Source organism: Gigantopelta aegis, chromosome 4 (assembly GCF_016097555.1).
Source record: "Gigantopelta aegis isolate Gae_Host chromosome 4, Gae_host_genome, whole genome shotgun sequence".
Classification (NCBI taxonomy): Eukaryota; Metazoa; Mollusca; class Gastropoda; order Neomphalida; family Peltospiridae; genus Gigantopelta; species Gigantopelta aegis.
In genome coordinates, this window is record NC_054702.1 from 98177305 (window position 1) to 98192417 (window position 15113).

The 15113-nt window shown below is 36.0% G+C and overlaps 1 protein-coding gene across 1 annotated transcript; it reads right to left on the bottom strand.

Moving 5' to 3' along the window:
• Positions 1-1376: 1376 nt before the first annotated feature.
• Positions 1377-15020, bottom strand: LOC121371534. The gene is made up of 11 exons (XM_041497497.1): positions 14937-15020; positions 12754-12861; positions 11060-11159; positions 9596-9703; positions 8741-8835; positions 7878-8086; positions 5925-7397; positions 4725-4809; positions 4211-4259; positions 3552-3652; positions 1377-3015 (listed from the first exon to the last, which is right to left on the bottom strand). Exons 1-11 carry the CDS (start codon positions 14973-14975, stop codon positions 2899-2901), a joined length of 2484 nt encoding a protein of 827 aa, XP_041353431.1. The 5' UTR covers positions 14976-15020; the 3' UTR covers positions 1377-2898.
• Between the last annotated feature and the right edge of the window lie 93 nt (positions 15021-15113).

Here is a 15113-nt window from a genome sequence, read left to right on the forward strand (position 1 = left end):
AGCCCAATGGGCTCACTGACTGGCACAAAGCAGACCTCGCCATGAAACAAACTGAACAGTGATTAATTGCTTCCCTAACTTAGATTATGGGGAACATTTAAAATATTACCATTTGATACCATATACATTCACATGCTAAGGAGAACTAAACATTGCTCCCCTTGAACTCGACTCTTCTTTCAGTCAGCATCAAGGGATTTTGTGCACCTTGTAGCTTAGTGGATGGGTGCAAGATCAATCTCTCACAATGAACTTTGGGTGTGGGTTTTTTATTTATTTATTTTATTTTATTTAACCATTCCAAGCAGTTCACAATGTATACATCATAAGTTATGGTATGTACTGTCCTGTGAATATAAAAACATTCCTTGCTATTTCGTAGCCTATATGATGGCAGCAACATTCCTCCCCATCTCTCTGGCTGTCTCCGTCTATCCCCTGTGCATGCTGTAACCTCACTGTGGTGCAGGGGTGTAACATTCTCTTTGAGAATGGCAAATACAGCACAATTGAAATTTTGAGTAAAAGTCGGCATCTATCTGCGATATTTGTATTTTTGCACAGTTCCTTACACTGTTTTTATTTAAATCTTGAATTTTTATATTGATGTTGATCATCACTTTATTTGTTTGCATTACCATAGTTTGACACACCATAGCTGATATATTTTTCGTGCTGGGGTGTCTAAACATTCATTCATTCATTCTGTCTCTCTCTCTCTCAGTCTGTCCGTCTCTCTCTCTCTCTCTCTATATATATATATAAACACATGTTAAGACACCAAATAGCTGGTTTAAAAATGTGTTGAGGTGTCTTTCTTTTCATTATTACACCAGTTATGATAGCCAGGATATAGAAGAAAATGGACTAGTCGCGGATCAGGCAAGCACTACCATTGGACTACATCTATTCTTTCCACTCCAGTACATTAATTCTAGCCAGATGAGATTGTGTCAATATTTGTTTTAAAGCACAGACAATATGACGTGCACCACTGTATTAAACATTTGCTGTAATATACAAAAGAATGGTATGTCGAAATGTCAGCGATAAGAACTAAACTGCAAAATAAGTGTCAAAACCATGATTGCCTATTTGTAAAATATTGTAACTTATGTAATATCAAATTATTTTTATTCAATGCCATATGGTTAGTAAATTAACAAATGTGACAATTAAAAAAAAAAAGAGGTCTAAATGCAAATGATAAATAAACCATCAAATTATAGAATAAGATTTTAAAGTCTGTTTTGTTTAACACCACCACCAGAGTATATTGATTTATTTATCAATGGCTACTGGTAGAATAAGATTATGGCAAATGGATAATGTATACCATTTCACATGGAGTTTAGAATTTAAAATAAAAAACAAAACATTTTCAAACATTTTATTTGACACTTTTACATAAAGTGTTGCACCTAAGGCACTTCTTGTGTCTATATACTTGTTTTGATGCTTATAAATAGTTCATGGTATGGTCTAAAAACCCAAGAAAACAAACATAAGCCAGCAAAATATAGATGAAAAAGTAACACAAACAACTGGATTGAGTACAATAGTTAAAGTACACTGCTATTGTTCAATGGCAAGAATATGGACCCAATTATTTTATTTAACAGCAACTGCACAATTTTTCCACTGCAATGTGGTAAAGTTCAAACATGTATTTAATAAATCAAATAACAGTTTCCAGACTGCACAAAACAAAAGCCCTGAGAGGAAGCATTACAATCCATGTAATAACAATTGGAATGTACTTTAGGTTTGTCAACTTTGTAATCAAAGAAAATATTTTACAGTATTAAGATTTCAGTAACCTCTTCAAGTATATAATATAAAATAATAATAGTAATAATAATAAGGTATCAAAATAAAAGGTAAGTTGGTTGTTCAAAAGTAATGGAATTATAATTGTACTAGACCAGTACACATTTTCATAAATCATTCACGACCTTTAAAAGATTCATCCTGAATATTTTGATTTTGGAGCATAAACGTGAAACAATAAAGACCATTAACCCAAAAGTAATCCCATAAATGGTGACGTTCATACTGATTGAAGAGAAAAGCAAGTTCACTTATTTGTGGCTCACTTTACTGTTGAGAAGTGGCTCACTTTACTGTTGAGAACTGGCTCACTTTACTGTTGAGAACTGGCTCACTTTACTGTTGAGAAGTGGCTCACTTTACTGTTGAGAATGACAAATGGTTGACTTTACTGTTGAGAAATGGCTCACTTTACTGTTGAGAATGACAAATGGTTGACTTTACTGTTGAGAAGTGGCTCACTTTACTGTTGAGAATGACAAATGGCTCACTATACTGTTGAGAAGTGGTTCACTTTACTGTTGAGAAGTGGCTCACTTTACTGTTGAGAATAACAAATGGTTGACTTTACTGTTGAGAAGTGGCTCACTTTACTGTTGAGAAGTGGCTCACTTTACTGCTAAAAATGACAAATGGTTCACTTTACTGTTGAAGTGTTTCACTTCTATATTGAGACATGGGACACTTCAATGTTGAGAAATGGCTCACTTCAATGTTGAGAAATGGCTCACTTCACTGTTGAGATTTGGCACGCTTCTATGTTGAGATGTGGTTCACTTCAATGTTGAGAAATGGCTCACTTCACTGTTGAGATGTGGCACGCTTCTATGTTGAGAAATGACTTAATCAAATTTTGAGACATGCCTCTCATTACTGGTGAGAAAAGGATTCATGTTAATAGCTAACTTCACAGTTGAGACGTGGTTATGTTAAGAAACAGTTCACTTCAATGTTGAGACGTGGCACACTTCAATGTTGAGATGTGACTCATGTTAAGAAATAGCACACTTCAATGTTGAGAAGTGGCACTCTCTACTGTTGAGAAAAGGATCAAGTTAATGGCTCACTTCACTGTTGAGACGTGGCTAGTAGTGTGTCTGCTTCGTTGTGACTCAGCTCTTTCATTTCCATTAGTATCTTGATCAGAATTTCAGGCAATAAGACTTTCATGATGTAGTCCAAATACTAAAACGAGTGGTTATAAACCTTTTAACTACAAAATGTGCTATGCATTTTCAAATAAATAAAATATACCGATTGATGGATAGGCATAAATATCATTTTGAATCTGATTAAAATCTGATTTTTATTTTTGTCTATTTTGCTAAATGAATGGCTTACACCAAACCAATGCAATAGTGGGGTAGGTGGGGAGTGGGGTGGGAATACACTAATGTAAAGGTCAGGATTTTAAAAAGCTATGTTGCTTCTACCAAAAAAAAACCCCTCATCTTCTTATCCCATCAATTAATATTCATTACGCACAAAAATTTAGAGTCAAACACATGAATTTGTAACAATTTAAGATCAATACCAAGTTCACTATAGGCATTTTATTTATTGCATGTTTCACAAATCAAAAGTCCCATATAGGGTTATGTATGCACAAGTACATGGTGTATATGTTAAACATTCAGAAACAAATGGATATATCAACGAAGACTGACTGAATTGCAGAATTAAATATGGAGTATTTCCATACAGTTTGAAATGACACTCACTCTGTGGTGTTTCTTGCAGAAAATGGACATGAGTGTTTCCATGACAACATCCTGTTGCTCTTCTGTGAACAGTCCAAAATGAACATAATAGTTCAGGTTGGCTAAAATAAAATTCAACACAAAATAATTATAGTACTTTTGAGCATGATCATTGTTCACTTAATTACAATGTAGTAAAAATAAAACTTTGATTTTAATGTAGATATAACATACTCAAATTTTCATTATATAACAGAATTTTCTCTAACAATGTTTTTATTTACGTAGCACTAAAACTAATTGACTGCAAGCCACATTACATTGTAAGGCAAGTTATGGCAAATGTTCATAGTACTCAGAGTCAATAATTTAATTTTAATGTTATTTTATTTGTAAGAAGGAAGGAAATGTCATATTTAACGACACCCTGAACACATTTTATTTACAGTTATATGGTGTCAGACATATGGTTAAGGACCACACAGATATTGAGAGAGGAAACCTGCTGTCACCACTTCATGGGCTACTCTCTTTTGATTAGCAGCAAGGGATCTTTTACATGCACTATCCCACAGACAGGATAGTACATACCATGGCCTTTGATATACCAGTCGTGGTGTTATTTGTAAGAATTCAATGTTATTATTAGGTTAAGGAAAGTAATTAGGAAAACAAAATACCTCGAGAACTTCCACCTTTCTTGTACTCCTGATGACGCCAACACGATACCTAGGGAAGAACAATGCATTCTAATGACATTTTTAAGAACCTTTTAATTACAGTTAATTTGTAACTCTCTGCTGAATAAATAGCTTTAACTGATAAATTAAATACAAATACATGTATGTACTAGCATAACAGCAACAATTTGCTTCAAACTGAGACCAAATGTTTTACATATTAATTTGTGTTTGAGTGTTCCTTTATAACACTCCGAGCACTTTGCCATGCTTCACTGTCAGAGAGGTTGTTGTAAAACATTCACTGCTGAACAAAAGTAAAATGTACTAATTAATAGAACTGAAATTTAGAAATACATCCTACTTGTGCAAGTCTATTAATAAAAATTATATGTAATTATTTATGAACTAGGTATACTATATTAAACAAATGCATATTAGAATTTGACACCCAACAGTGGGAATGAATTGGTAAATGTCTGTTATGGCTCATGGACTAATTTACATAACTTACTTGTCCCTGAAATAGTTTTCTCAAGTACGGCTCATAGCTAAACACCAGCTTCTCAAGTTGTATTTTCTTTATGCTGTCCACACTCCTAAAGCAAACAACAAATATTTAGTGTTAATTAACAAACAAACAAAGTGACTGAGTTAATGAAGGAATTGATAGTACCATTTTATTACCTATTACAGAGGACAATATTTCAAAAACTTAGGTTCACGTGTTTTATACCTTGGTAACAGATTGTCAAGTCACAGGAATTATATTTGCGTAACCGCGGTAACCTATGACCCTAACACACTTTTTACTACAATTCTGTACTAGAGAGGCTTTATATGTATAGAATACTTTTGGAATACATTAATATTTTTCATAAATTAAAAACATTCTAGTGCTTTGAACTTTGCAACATTAATTTTAGAATTTAGCAATTCACCACCTAACCGACTGATGGTTCACCTGAATTTCAAGTTGCATATTAAAGGGACATACCCTAGTTTTTAAACACTAAGGTATATTTTTTTTACTATTATTATTTATAGGTGCTTTTGATAACCTAAATCATATTTTACTTAGATTTTATGGTTTAGATTATCAATTTCCATACATTCGAAGTGTCTTTGGTCATCCTGGTGTTTTTAATATTACAAAATGTATTTCTCATATTTTTACAAACGCACGTGCGTCTGAGAAGTAAGAGTTATGGAGTCGAGGTTTAGTCCGTTTTCAGAGGGTATTTCACCATTTCAAAGTCAAAGACTCATGTTTCACTCAATTGTAATTTTATCCAAATGTGTTTCAGGTGTGAAGATTAACTAAGCTTAGTGTTAATTTTCACAGGCTGAAACTAGGGTCTGTCCCTTTAACATGGGCACAGAACGACGGTTTGTGTGAAATGTCATACCCTACATCACCAACACTGCTCAATGACAATGAGTCAATGTGTTTATTAATAGGTGGCAGGCAGTGACTTTTGGTAGCTACTGCTGTCTCTCCTACAAATCACTTACGGCTGCTATACACTTCAATGCCCTCAGTAGATATAGTTGCCCCACATCAGTATGAATGCTTTTACAATAAAAACAGTTAACTTTACAAAGGAATAAGAATGAGTAACATAAAAATGTGCCATAGACACTAATTGGTAGTTGTGTATTTCATATCTGCAATTAAACCATTCTACTTTTTCAAAACCAGATGAATACTTACTGTATCTGCTTAAGTTCTTTAGTCAGCTCTGCCAGATTACTTCTGCTTTCTGACTGTAGACTAGAACATCCAGAATCTGTCGCTTCAACACTCAAGTGATCATTTACAAGTATGTCATTCCGAGAAAGGCAGACAAAGGAGTCACTGCTTTCTTTGAGACTCCCACTCCCAATGTCAGCTTGGTCACCCGATTCAAAACTTTCTGAAGCAACATGGTCACTGGACTCCTCTGGTAAAGGAAATATTTCTGTCAGTCTTTTCTTCCAACGATCACGTTTTTTATAAAATATTACTGGCAACTTTTCTTGTTCTTTGTGGGCAACATCTTCTTCAGTATCTTTCTGTGATTTATCAGATTTGATGCCCAGAATTGTCCTTTTAGTACCTTTTTTATGAAAAGAGTTTTGTATTCCTTTAGCACAACTTTTCTTTTGAACCAATTCCTGGATCCTTTTGGAACAACCTTTCTTTTGAACCATGTCTTGCTTCAAATCCTTTTCCATTTTTGTTTTTTTAGGTGAGAATTTGAATTCATATGGATCATCAGAAAGACTGGAACTCAAAGGACTTCTCTGATTCTTCAAATTGGTCCTCACAGATTTTGGTGACTCAGGCATTTTGTCTTTATGTTCTGCTATTTTTCTCAACATACTCACAGACAAGCATTTTGATTTGAGAAATGGATGTGCACCCTTTCTATCACAGTCTGTCTTTGTTTCCACGGAGCCAGGTGAACATGGTGTTATCTGTGGAGACTCAGATGGCTGAGATGTATCAGTCTGATCACTTGTACAAAATGAAGACAACTCGTGATCTATCTCTGTTGGGGTCATCACTTCCTCTGGAGTCAGTGACTTGAACATATTCTCTGTGATACTAGATTTGTGTAGTGAAGAGAGGCTTTTCTCCTCTTCTTTAGGTTTCAATTTTAACCGACTTGGATGAACTGATGCTAACTCATCATTTATCTTTATTGATGTCTTAACTTTTTCCAGACAGTGAGACCTAAACATTCTCTTAGCATTACCCGAGTCATTTATAACAGACAAGGAAAGACTTTTCTCTTGATGTGAGATTTGTAAGTCTAAACTACCGCCATCAGTTAGCGATTTCACTTTATCATCTCCAGTCTTTTTCCTGCTTTCTCTAGGCACTGCTGTCGAATTTGTCTTTCCATATATTTTACGAGTTTCTGACTGGACATCAAAATAATGTTTACTTCTGTCTGTTACACAGTTCTGTAACAAGACAAAACACTCACCATCTAGCTTCACCAGTTTCTCAGGACTATTCCAATCCTCTGTTTTATCTCTTGATGACTTGCTATCGTCGATGCTACATGATACGTTTTCGTCATTACAAACAAATTTTTGTTGGATTTGCTTACCAGGTTCTGTACATGATGATATTCCCACTGTTTTTGCTACTTTCCTTTTTTTGGTGTTGGATAATTTGGGGCCACTGTTTTTGATACTAAAAAGAAGAAATGGGAAAGAATTAATTAATGATATCATTTTACAGTGGGAGACCCTGTAATTATTACTTTATGCCACACCTTTATCACTATACATACATGATTTAATATCTCCTGTCTAAATCAGACCCCCAACAAGTGGAATGCTTTCAAAACCGGTCAAGTTTCACTTACCTGAATTGTCTAAACTGTAAAACATGAACCTCTAAACATCGAATCGTGTCTAAATCAGATAAATATTAGGTTCCCAGCATGATCCGATTTAGACAGGCTTCATGGTAATTTAATTTTGTGGATGCAGGGAAATATGTTTTTAAGTGCCTACCCTCTCAATCCTATATAATCAATTTGGTGGTTATAAATTATAAACAGTTTCCTGACCCCATGTGATTAATACTGAAACATCAATTATGTGTGTGTGTGGTGGGGGGGGGGGGGGTGGGGGGGAATTATCATTATAATGCAAGGATATACCATACATGCTTTTAATAGTTCGTTTTCTTGTTGCACTAAAAGGATCATCTGAAACCACAGCAGGTTCGTTTTCTGTTTTCGCATATTTCCGGGATGTCTTTGAGAACTCGTGGTGATCTTTCGTAATACTTTGTGAGGAGGTCACTGTCGAAGATGTCTTATGAAAGTAGTTACTAATGCTGACCTTCTGGCTTTGGCTCTGATGAGACAGTAACTGAAAATTAAATTATTTTAACATTAATATTTGCAGGAATAAATGTGATGACTCACAGTGTAAGGAAATAGAACAAAATGTCATCCTAACAATTGGCTTATACATTATGTGAAACTAAAATCCACATATAAATGATACCAGTAGTAAACGAAAAGTAGTGCTCTATTCTCTGCTAACTAGTACACTAACATTTCATCTATATTTGTTTACAGTTTTAAGTGAAGAAAAGTGGAATTTGTCAAATATCTTTCATTATTATGTCATCTAGGGACCGGATGACTCCCAGTAGTGAAGCATTCACCTGATCTGCAATTGGTCTAGAATCAATCCCTGTCTGGGCTATTTCCTGTTCCAGCCACTGTCCCACAACTGGTGTAACAAAGGTCATGGTGTGGACTATCCTCTTTGTGGGATGCTGCGTATAAAAGATCCCTCACTGCTAATCACAAAGAATAGCCGATTGTATGGTGGTAATATTCTTCAAAAAGTCTTAATTTTGTTAAATATTTTTGCAGTAAGTGAAACTTGAATTAGATTTTCTGACCAAATTTATCAAACTGTTGATTCTTTCTGGGGTCCAGCTTAAACCCTGCATGCTAGAAATTATTAAAGTCAGTGATAATGAAACATATATGCAGGTGTGATGTGCATTACCTGAATCATATTCTGTTGTGAGGACCTTTCCAAAGGATAGGTGTACACAACCAGTTTCTCACTGTGAAGCACTAGATTTCGGTATCTAGACGTAACTGAGATAAAAATAAAACATTTTAAAATGCATTTGATCAAAGTGAAAATGAAACTCATAAGATAAACTCAGTTTGTGTATATGCACAAAGTACAGATGTTACAGATCTTTTAATTTGGTTACTTCATGACATTCTGTAGGTGTATTTCATTTTAATAAAGCATGAAAAATATTTAATATACAAATGTACTAAAGCAGAATTATCTTCATTGTTGTTCTGACCAAAATACAGCACTCACAACCATATGATTTTAATTAATTTAATATAAATTAAATGTACAGTACCATAGGCCTTCCACACACCCAACCTCTACTAAATCTACATGTAAGTAATATAATATTTGTGGTAAACAACCCAAACCTACTCCACCCCATCCCATCCTGCGTGTATAAAGTGTGGGGTAAATTTGTGGTAAACAACCCAAACCTACTCCACCCCATCCCATCCTGCGTGTATAAAGTGTGGGATAAATTTGTGGTAAACAACCCAAACCTACTCCACCCCATCCCATCCTGCATGTATAAAGTGTGGGGTATATTTGTGGCAAACAACCCAAACCTACTCCACCACATCCCATCCTTCGTGTATAAAGTGTGGGGTAAATTTGTGGTAAACAACCCAAACCTACTCCACCCCATCCCATCCTGCGTGTATAAAGTGTGGGGTCAATTTGTTTCTGAGGATGAGCCAATTTCGTTTTTTCTGTAACTGAATAAATAGTCCGGTACATGGACTGGTGAAAGGTATTTAAACCAGTTACCATCACTATCTGCCTCAGAGTTGTGCGTATCAGAAAAATCAGCTGGAAGCAAACAAATCTGATGTTCTTCTTTTCGCTTGAAAGAATAACCCAAACGAACCGTACTGCCTGTTAAAAATCAAAGAGGAAGAAGAAACACATATTAAATTAACATAAAAACATATTAAAGCCGCACACCCTAGTTCCATCCAGCGAAAATAAATTATAATTTGGTTAATCTACAAACCTGTAACACACTTAGATCACGTTTTTATCAAATGGAGTGAAAAAGCAGGTTTTATATCGATAAATACCATGGGAATCCCCATGTCCCATTTGCTTGAAATAATTTTGAAAGTTAGTATTCTGATGTCACCGGTAGATGTCGCTCGAAGCACAACAATGCCTATGTCACGACAAATTTCACAGAGTGCGCACAGACTTGGGGTGCGTTCTTTTCACCTCTCCTGGACATGTTCCAACTGTTCTGTCCTGGTTGTATCCCCTCTCCAGATATCGTAAGACTTAGCAAAATTATTGGTTTTAAGGGTTTGTAACGTTTTGTATTGAGACACTTACTTGTCTGAACTTTATTGTTACTGAAAATGTTCACGAACTGTGAAGAAAAATCTCACAAATGAACAACAACAAATCGGATGTTGATTGCGCGAACCGTGCACGAGAAAACAAACCGAACCAAAATGATAACAGTCACGTGGTATACCAACATCTGTGACATTTACACAGGAATATTCCCTCTAAAAATAGATTGGACCTCGCTTGCTTAACGTTTTTTTCTCGACAGCACATCTTGTGAAAAAATGCAAAAAATGCATTTCGTGGTTTTACAAACATCAGGATTACCAAAAGGAAATGTGTATTCTAAATAATAAAATGTAAGTAAAGTGCAATTTTATTTGTGAAAAATGGGGTTTAACAGCGAAAAACAACGCCGTAATGGTTAACAAATAGCCGTAACTAGGGTGTGTCCCTTTAAGCATATAAATATATTCACTACAATATAGAAAACAAATACTATTCATATGTTTATGTATAACATACTACATACAAGTACAAGGTATTAAGCATTTTAGTATCCAGAAACTTTTTTTGAGATATTGTCACAATATCAATTAAGAAGTTATTAAAATGGTTAAATATGACTAAAACAGAAATCATGATTCCAAACTTAGCCTATAGTGCATAAAGAAGATGTCTGACATTTATAACAAATAGTGCAATACATCTTTTTATCAATACAATTTTTTTCACATAAAAAGGACCTAACTCATATTGAAGAATTTGGTTCAATTCTCACAGAAAATGTACTAAGCTGAGCAGAAATGATACCAACTAACAAAAAAGAAAAGATAGTTAATGAAGGATACCAAAAACCAACATAAAAGTGACAGTTAAAAACTGTAAGAAAGAAGGAATAAACAATCAATTTCCAGTCCTGGCATAAATACATTTCACTGCATTTACCTGTCAAGATTTCAGACTTTGCCATTTTTATGGTATCCAAGTCTTTACTTTTTAACATAGCTCGTTCCTGCATTATGTCTTTCAATAACATCAATACTTCCTAGAAAATAAAAAGTGTCCTGGGTTAAGTTAAAATACATGAATATAATACAAATTCACCACAAATACACACAAACATGAACATGCACAATAGTATAAATATGTATATAATAATAAAATTATATACAAATTAATCCACAAAAAAAAACAACATATAAAATATGAATCAATGACAGTGGTGCCGTGGTTAAGCCATCGGACACAAGTCTGGTAGGTATTGGGTTCTCCTCCCGGTACCGGCTCCCATCCAGAGCGAGTTTAACAACTTAATGTGGTAAGGCCACTACAGTAACTTCTCTCTCACTAACCATTCCCAGTTTGGAGTGCCACGCGGTAAGACGTGTTTGTTTCGCTTGTGCACACTGCACATGCTTTCATGTGCTCGACTTGGGGGTAACATTTGGTTGTTTTTGTCAGCGAAATGAAGTTTTCTACTGGGATGTATGCGGCCATTGGAACTGATTGAACACTGGAACGCTTCTCGTTTCGACAGCCTGCACCACCAGGTTGGATTCTTTTTTAGCGAGATTCCTTGCCTCCATGTCCTTTCTCCGTCTGACTGTCGACTTGGTTTTTTTCGTGACTCGTATGACAGCCATTCTGCAGAACGCCACGGTTGTTCGTGTTTAGTCTCTACATGTCTGAGCCTGTCCTAGCAGCACTGGAAGATTGACTGCCCCACTCTAAGAAGAAATAGGAAGCGGGGTCGGCCCCTACTACTCTTTTTCTAGACTTTACTTTGCTTTATAGTGATACCATCTCGTATCCTCCGGAGTCGGGCCCGTCCGCACCCCTATCCCAAACCATGACGACTGGACTATACCCTAGTCTGATACTCTCTCGTTCAGACGGATCCGGCTTCTCAAGATCTGTATTTCAGCACAGCACAGCACTACACCTTCAACGTCTATTGACTGTCAATCTAGGGGTTTTCTTGACGGGATGCAACCTATCTCGTCCCTTTAAGCTGTGCACCCAAACGGCCTTAACGAGGCCACTCCAATGGACATATCGATCGGACTTTAAACTTTTAGATCTGCGTTAAAAAAATTATGTCGAAATTACTTTTTTTTTAAAATATTATTAAATAGTCTGATCCTCTCTTCTTTCTCTTATTTAATTTTGGACTGTCCTTCTAAAATGCTCCAAATTATATAAATATTCGGCTGAGCAGTCAATTCTTTTTTATTTTTGGCTTGTAACCTTTTTATTTTTTGTATTTATACTATTAACTTTTTTACTAATTGCTATTTTCAAAATTCTGCTAATTTTCACCCCCCCTCCCCACCCCCCACCCCCTCCATCCCGAGTCAGGCCACCGATCTCATCGGAGGTTGGACTCGGGATGGGCGTGTTCGAAACCCTAGTGGTATATGGGCACGTTAAACTAGTTCTCATCATCATCTCACTAACAAACTAACCAGTTCTGACAGATGAGGTGTGTGCCCAGGACAGCATGATTGAACCTTCGCTGGATATTATGAAAATAACTACAAATAAATTAATGAATCAATGACCTACATATACTTTTGCTGTTACAATTGAATTATTATTATAATTATATATAAATTTTAATCATAATTATCTACTATTACCTGCATGTGTCGATCTTGAAACCAAGCAGCTGTTTCCAACTGACATGGTGATGTAGATGATAGCTTTATAGGATGAATTTCCACTTGGAATGCTTTCCATTTTAATACCTGAAACATTTTGAATCTATAATTATTTAATACATACTGGTACAGACAATAAAACTATTATGTTAGCGTTCATCACTATAGCCTACATGTTACTGGTCAAGTAACAAATTAAACAACTTTTCATCAAGCCAATACTTAAATCCTTACAGTTACAATCTTTTTTTGCAGTGTGTTGTTAATCTTTTCCAAATTTTAATTTTTATTAAACAACTTGAAAAATAAGCAAGGAAAAAAGAAAATGAAAAAAGAAAAATTCTAATGATTCTTGTAGAGAAAGAAAAGGACTATTTGTTAATGACACCTAAGCACATTTTAAACTATGGCTTACACATGTACATATTTTTAGACACTGGATGAGATAAACAGATGAGAGAGAGAGAGAGAGAGAGAGAGAGAGAGAGAGAGAGAGAGAGAGAGAGAGAGAGAGAGAGAGAGAGAGAGAGAGAGAGAGAAAGAAAGAGAGACATACTCATAGACATAGAGAGAGAGGGGGGGAGGGAGGGAAGGATGGAGAGAGAGGCGACAAAGAGAGAAAGGGGGAGGAAGGAAATGGAGAGGGAAAGGGGAGGAGAGGTTGGAGAGAGAGAAACAGGGAGAAGAGGAGGGAGAGAGACAGAGAGGGAGGAAGGGAGGGAGAGGGGAGGGGAGGGGGAGGGGAGGGGAGGGAAGGATGGAGAGAGAAAGGGACAGAGAGAGATAGGGGAGGGAGGGGAGGGAGGGACAGAGAGGGGACACAAAGAGAGGGGGGAGGGAGGGAAAGGGGAGGAAAGGTTGGACAAAGGGAAAGAGAGAGAGAGAGAGAGAGTAAGAAAGAAAGAAATGTTTTATTTAACAACGCACTCAACACATTTTTTATTTACGGTTATATGCAGTCAGATATATATGGTTAAGGACCAGGGACCACACAGATATTGAGAGAGGAAACCTGCTGTTGCCACTTCATGGGCTACTCTTTTCAATTAGCAGCAAGGGATCTTTTATATGCACTATCCCACCGATGGGGTAGTACATACCATGGGCTTTGATATACCAGTCGTGGTGCACTGGCCGAAATGAGAAATAGCCCAATGGGCCCACTGATGGGGATCGATCCCAGACTGACTATGCAACGAGCGAGTACTTTATCACTGGGCAATGTCCTGCCCAGAGATAGAAAGACAGACAGAGAGAGACAGAGAAAGGGGGGATGGAAGGATGGAGAGAGAGGGACAGAGAGAGGAAAGGAGGGGAGAGAGAGAGAGAGAGAGAGAGAGAGAGAGAGAGAGAGAGAGAGAGAGAGAGAGAGGAGAGGGGGTGGGAGAGAGAGAGAGAGAGAGAGATGAGAGAGGGGGGGGGGGAAGGACCACCACTGCTGAGAAAACATTCTACAAAATAATACAGCAATAATGCCTCTCCCTTACATGTGTGTTCTTAAAGTCAGGACAGTACAGTCTTTATGCACTAGTCATGGAGAAATGGTTGGGAGGGGGTAAAAAAAAAAAAGACAATCATTACATCTCTTACATCAAATACTGGGTCATACATGTATGTAGTTTGATGTACTCTAAATAACAAACCTAAATACTGCCTGCATTTAAGGTATATGCAGTAAAAGTAAAAGTTTGATAAAAAATAAAAAATTACCCTTTAAAAAAAAAAAAAATTGTATTTTTTAAATGGAGGTTGTAAAGCATTGGGTTATTTCTCATTCCAGCCAGTGCACCATGGCTGGTATTTCAAAGCTGTGGTATGTGTTATCTGCTGGAAATTAAGATAGACGTGCTTGAAATCTTGAACATTTAATGGATGTAAGCATGTGTCAAATGGTTCATTGATTGATTAATCATTTAATGGTCACTTCAAACTAACTTTTAAAGCTGTTATGTGGTGAGTATTCTACATAGGAAACTTGAAACAACATATATAAAAAGATCACATGTTTTTTGTAGCCTCGACTACTAGAGGAAGAAAATAAACAAGAAAGACACATGTTTTAAGGGTTCCGTTAATAATAATAATAAAATCAACTAACCCAGGTAAAATGCCATTTTCATTTTAGTTTTCTTTCAAACTATTTAAGAAGTATACAAACCTACCCTGACATATATTGTGTGCACAATTTCCTTTTTAGGCATAATTTATCATTTAGATTTGTGCAGCCCTTACCAATGGGAGTTAACTCCCCTTGGTTAAAAATAAACTAAACAAATTTATAAATTGCAGATTTTACGAAATAATAAAATTTCAGATAGTTTATGATTGAACAACATTGT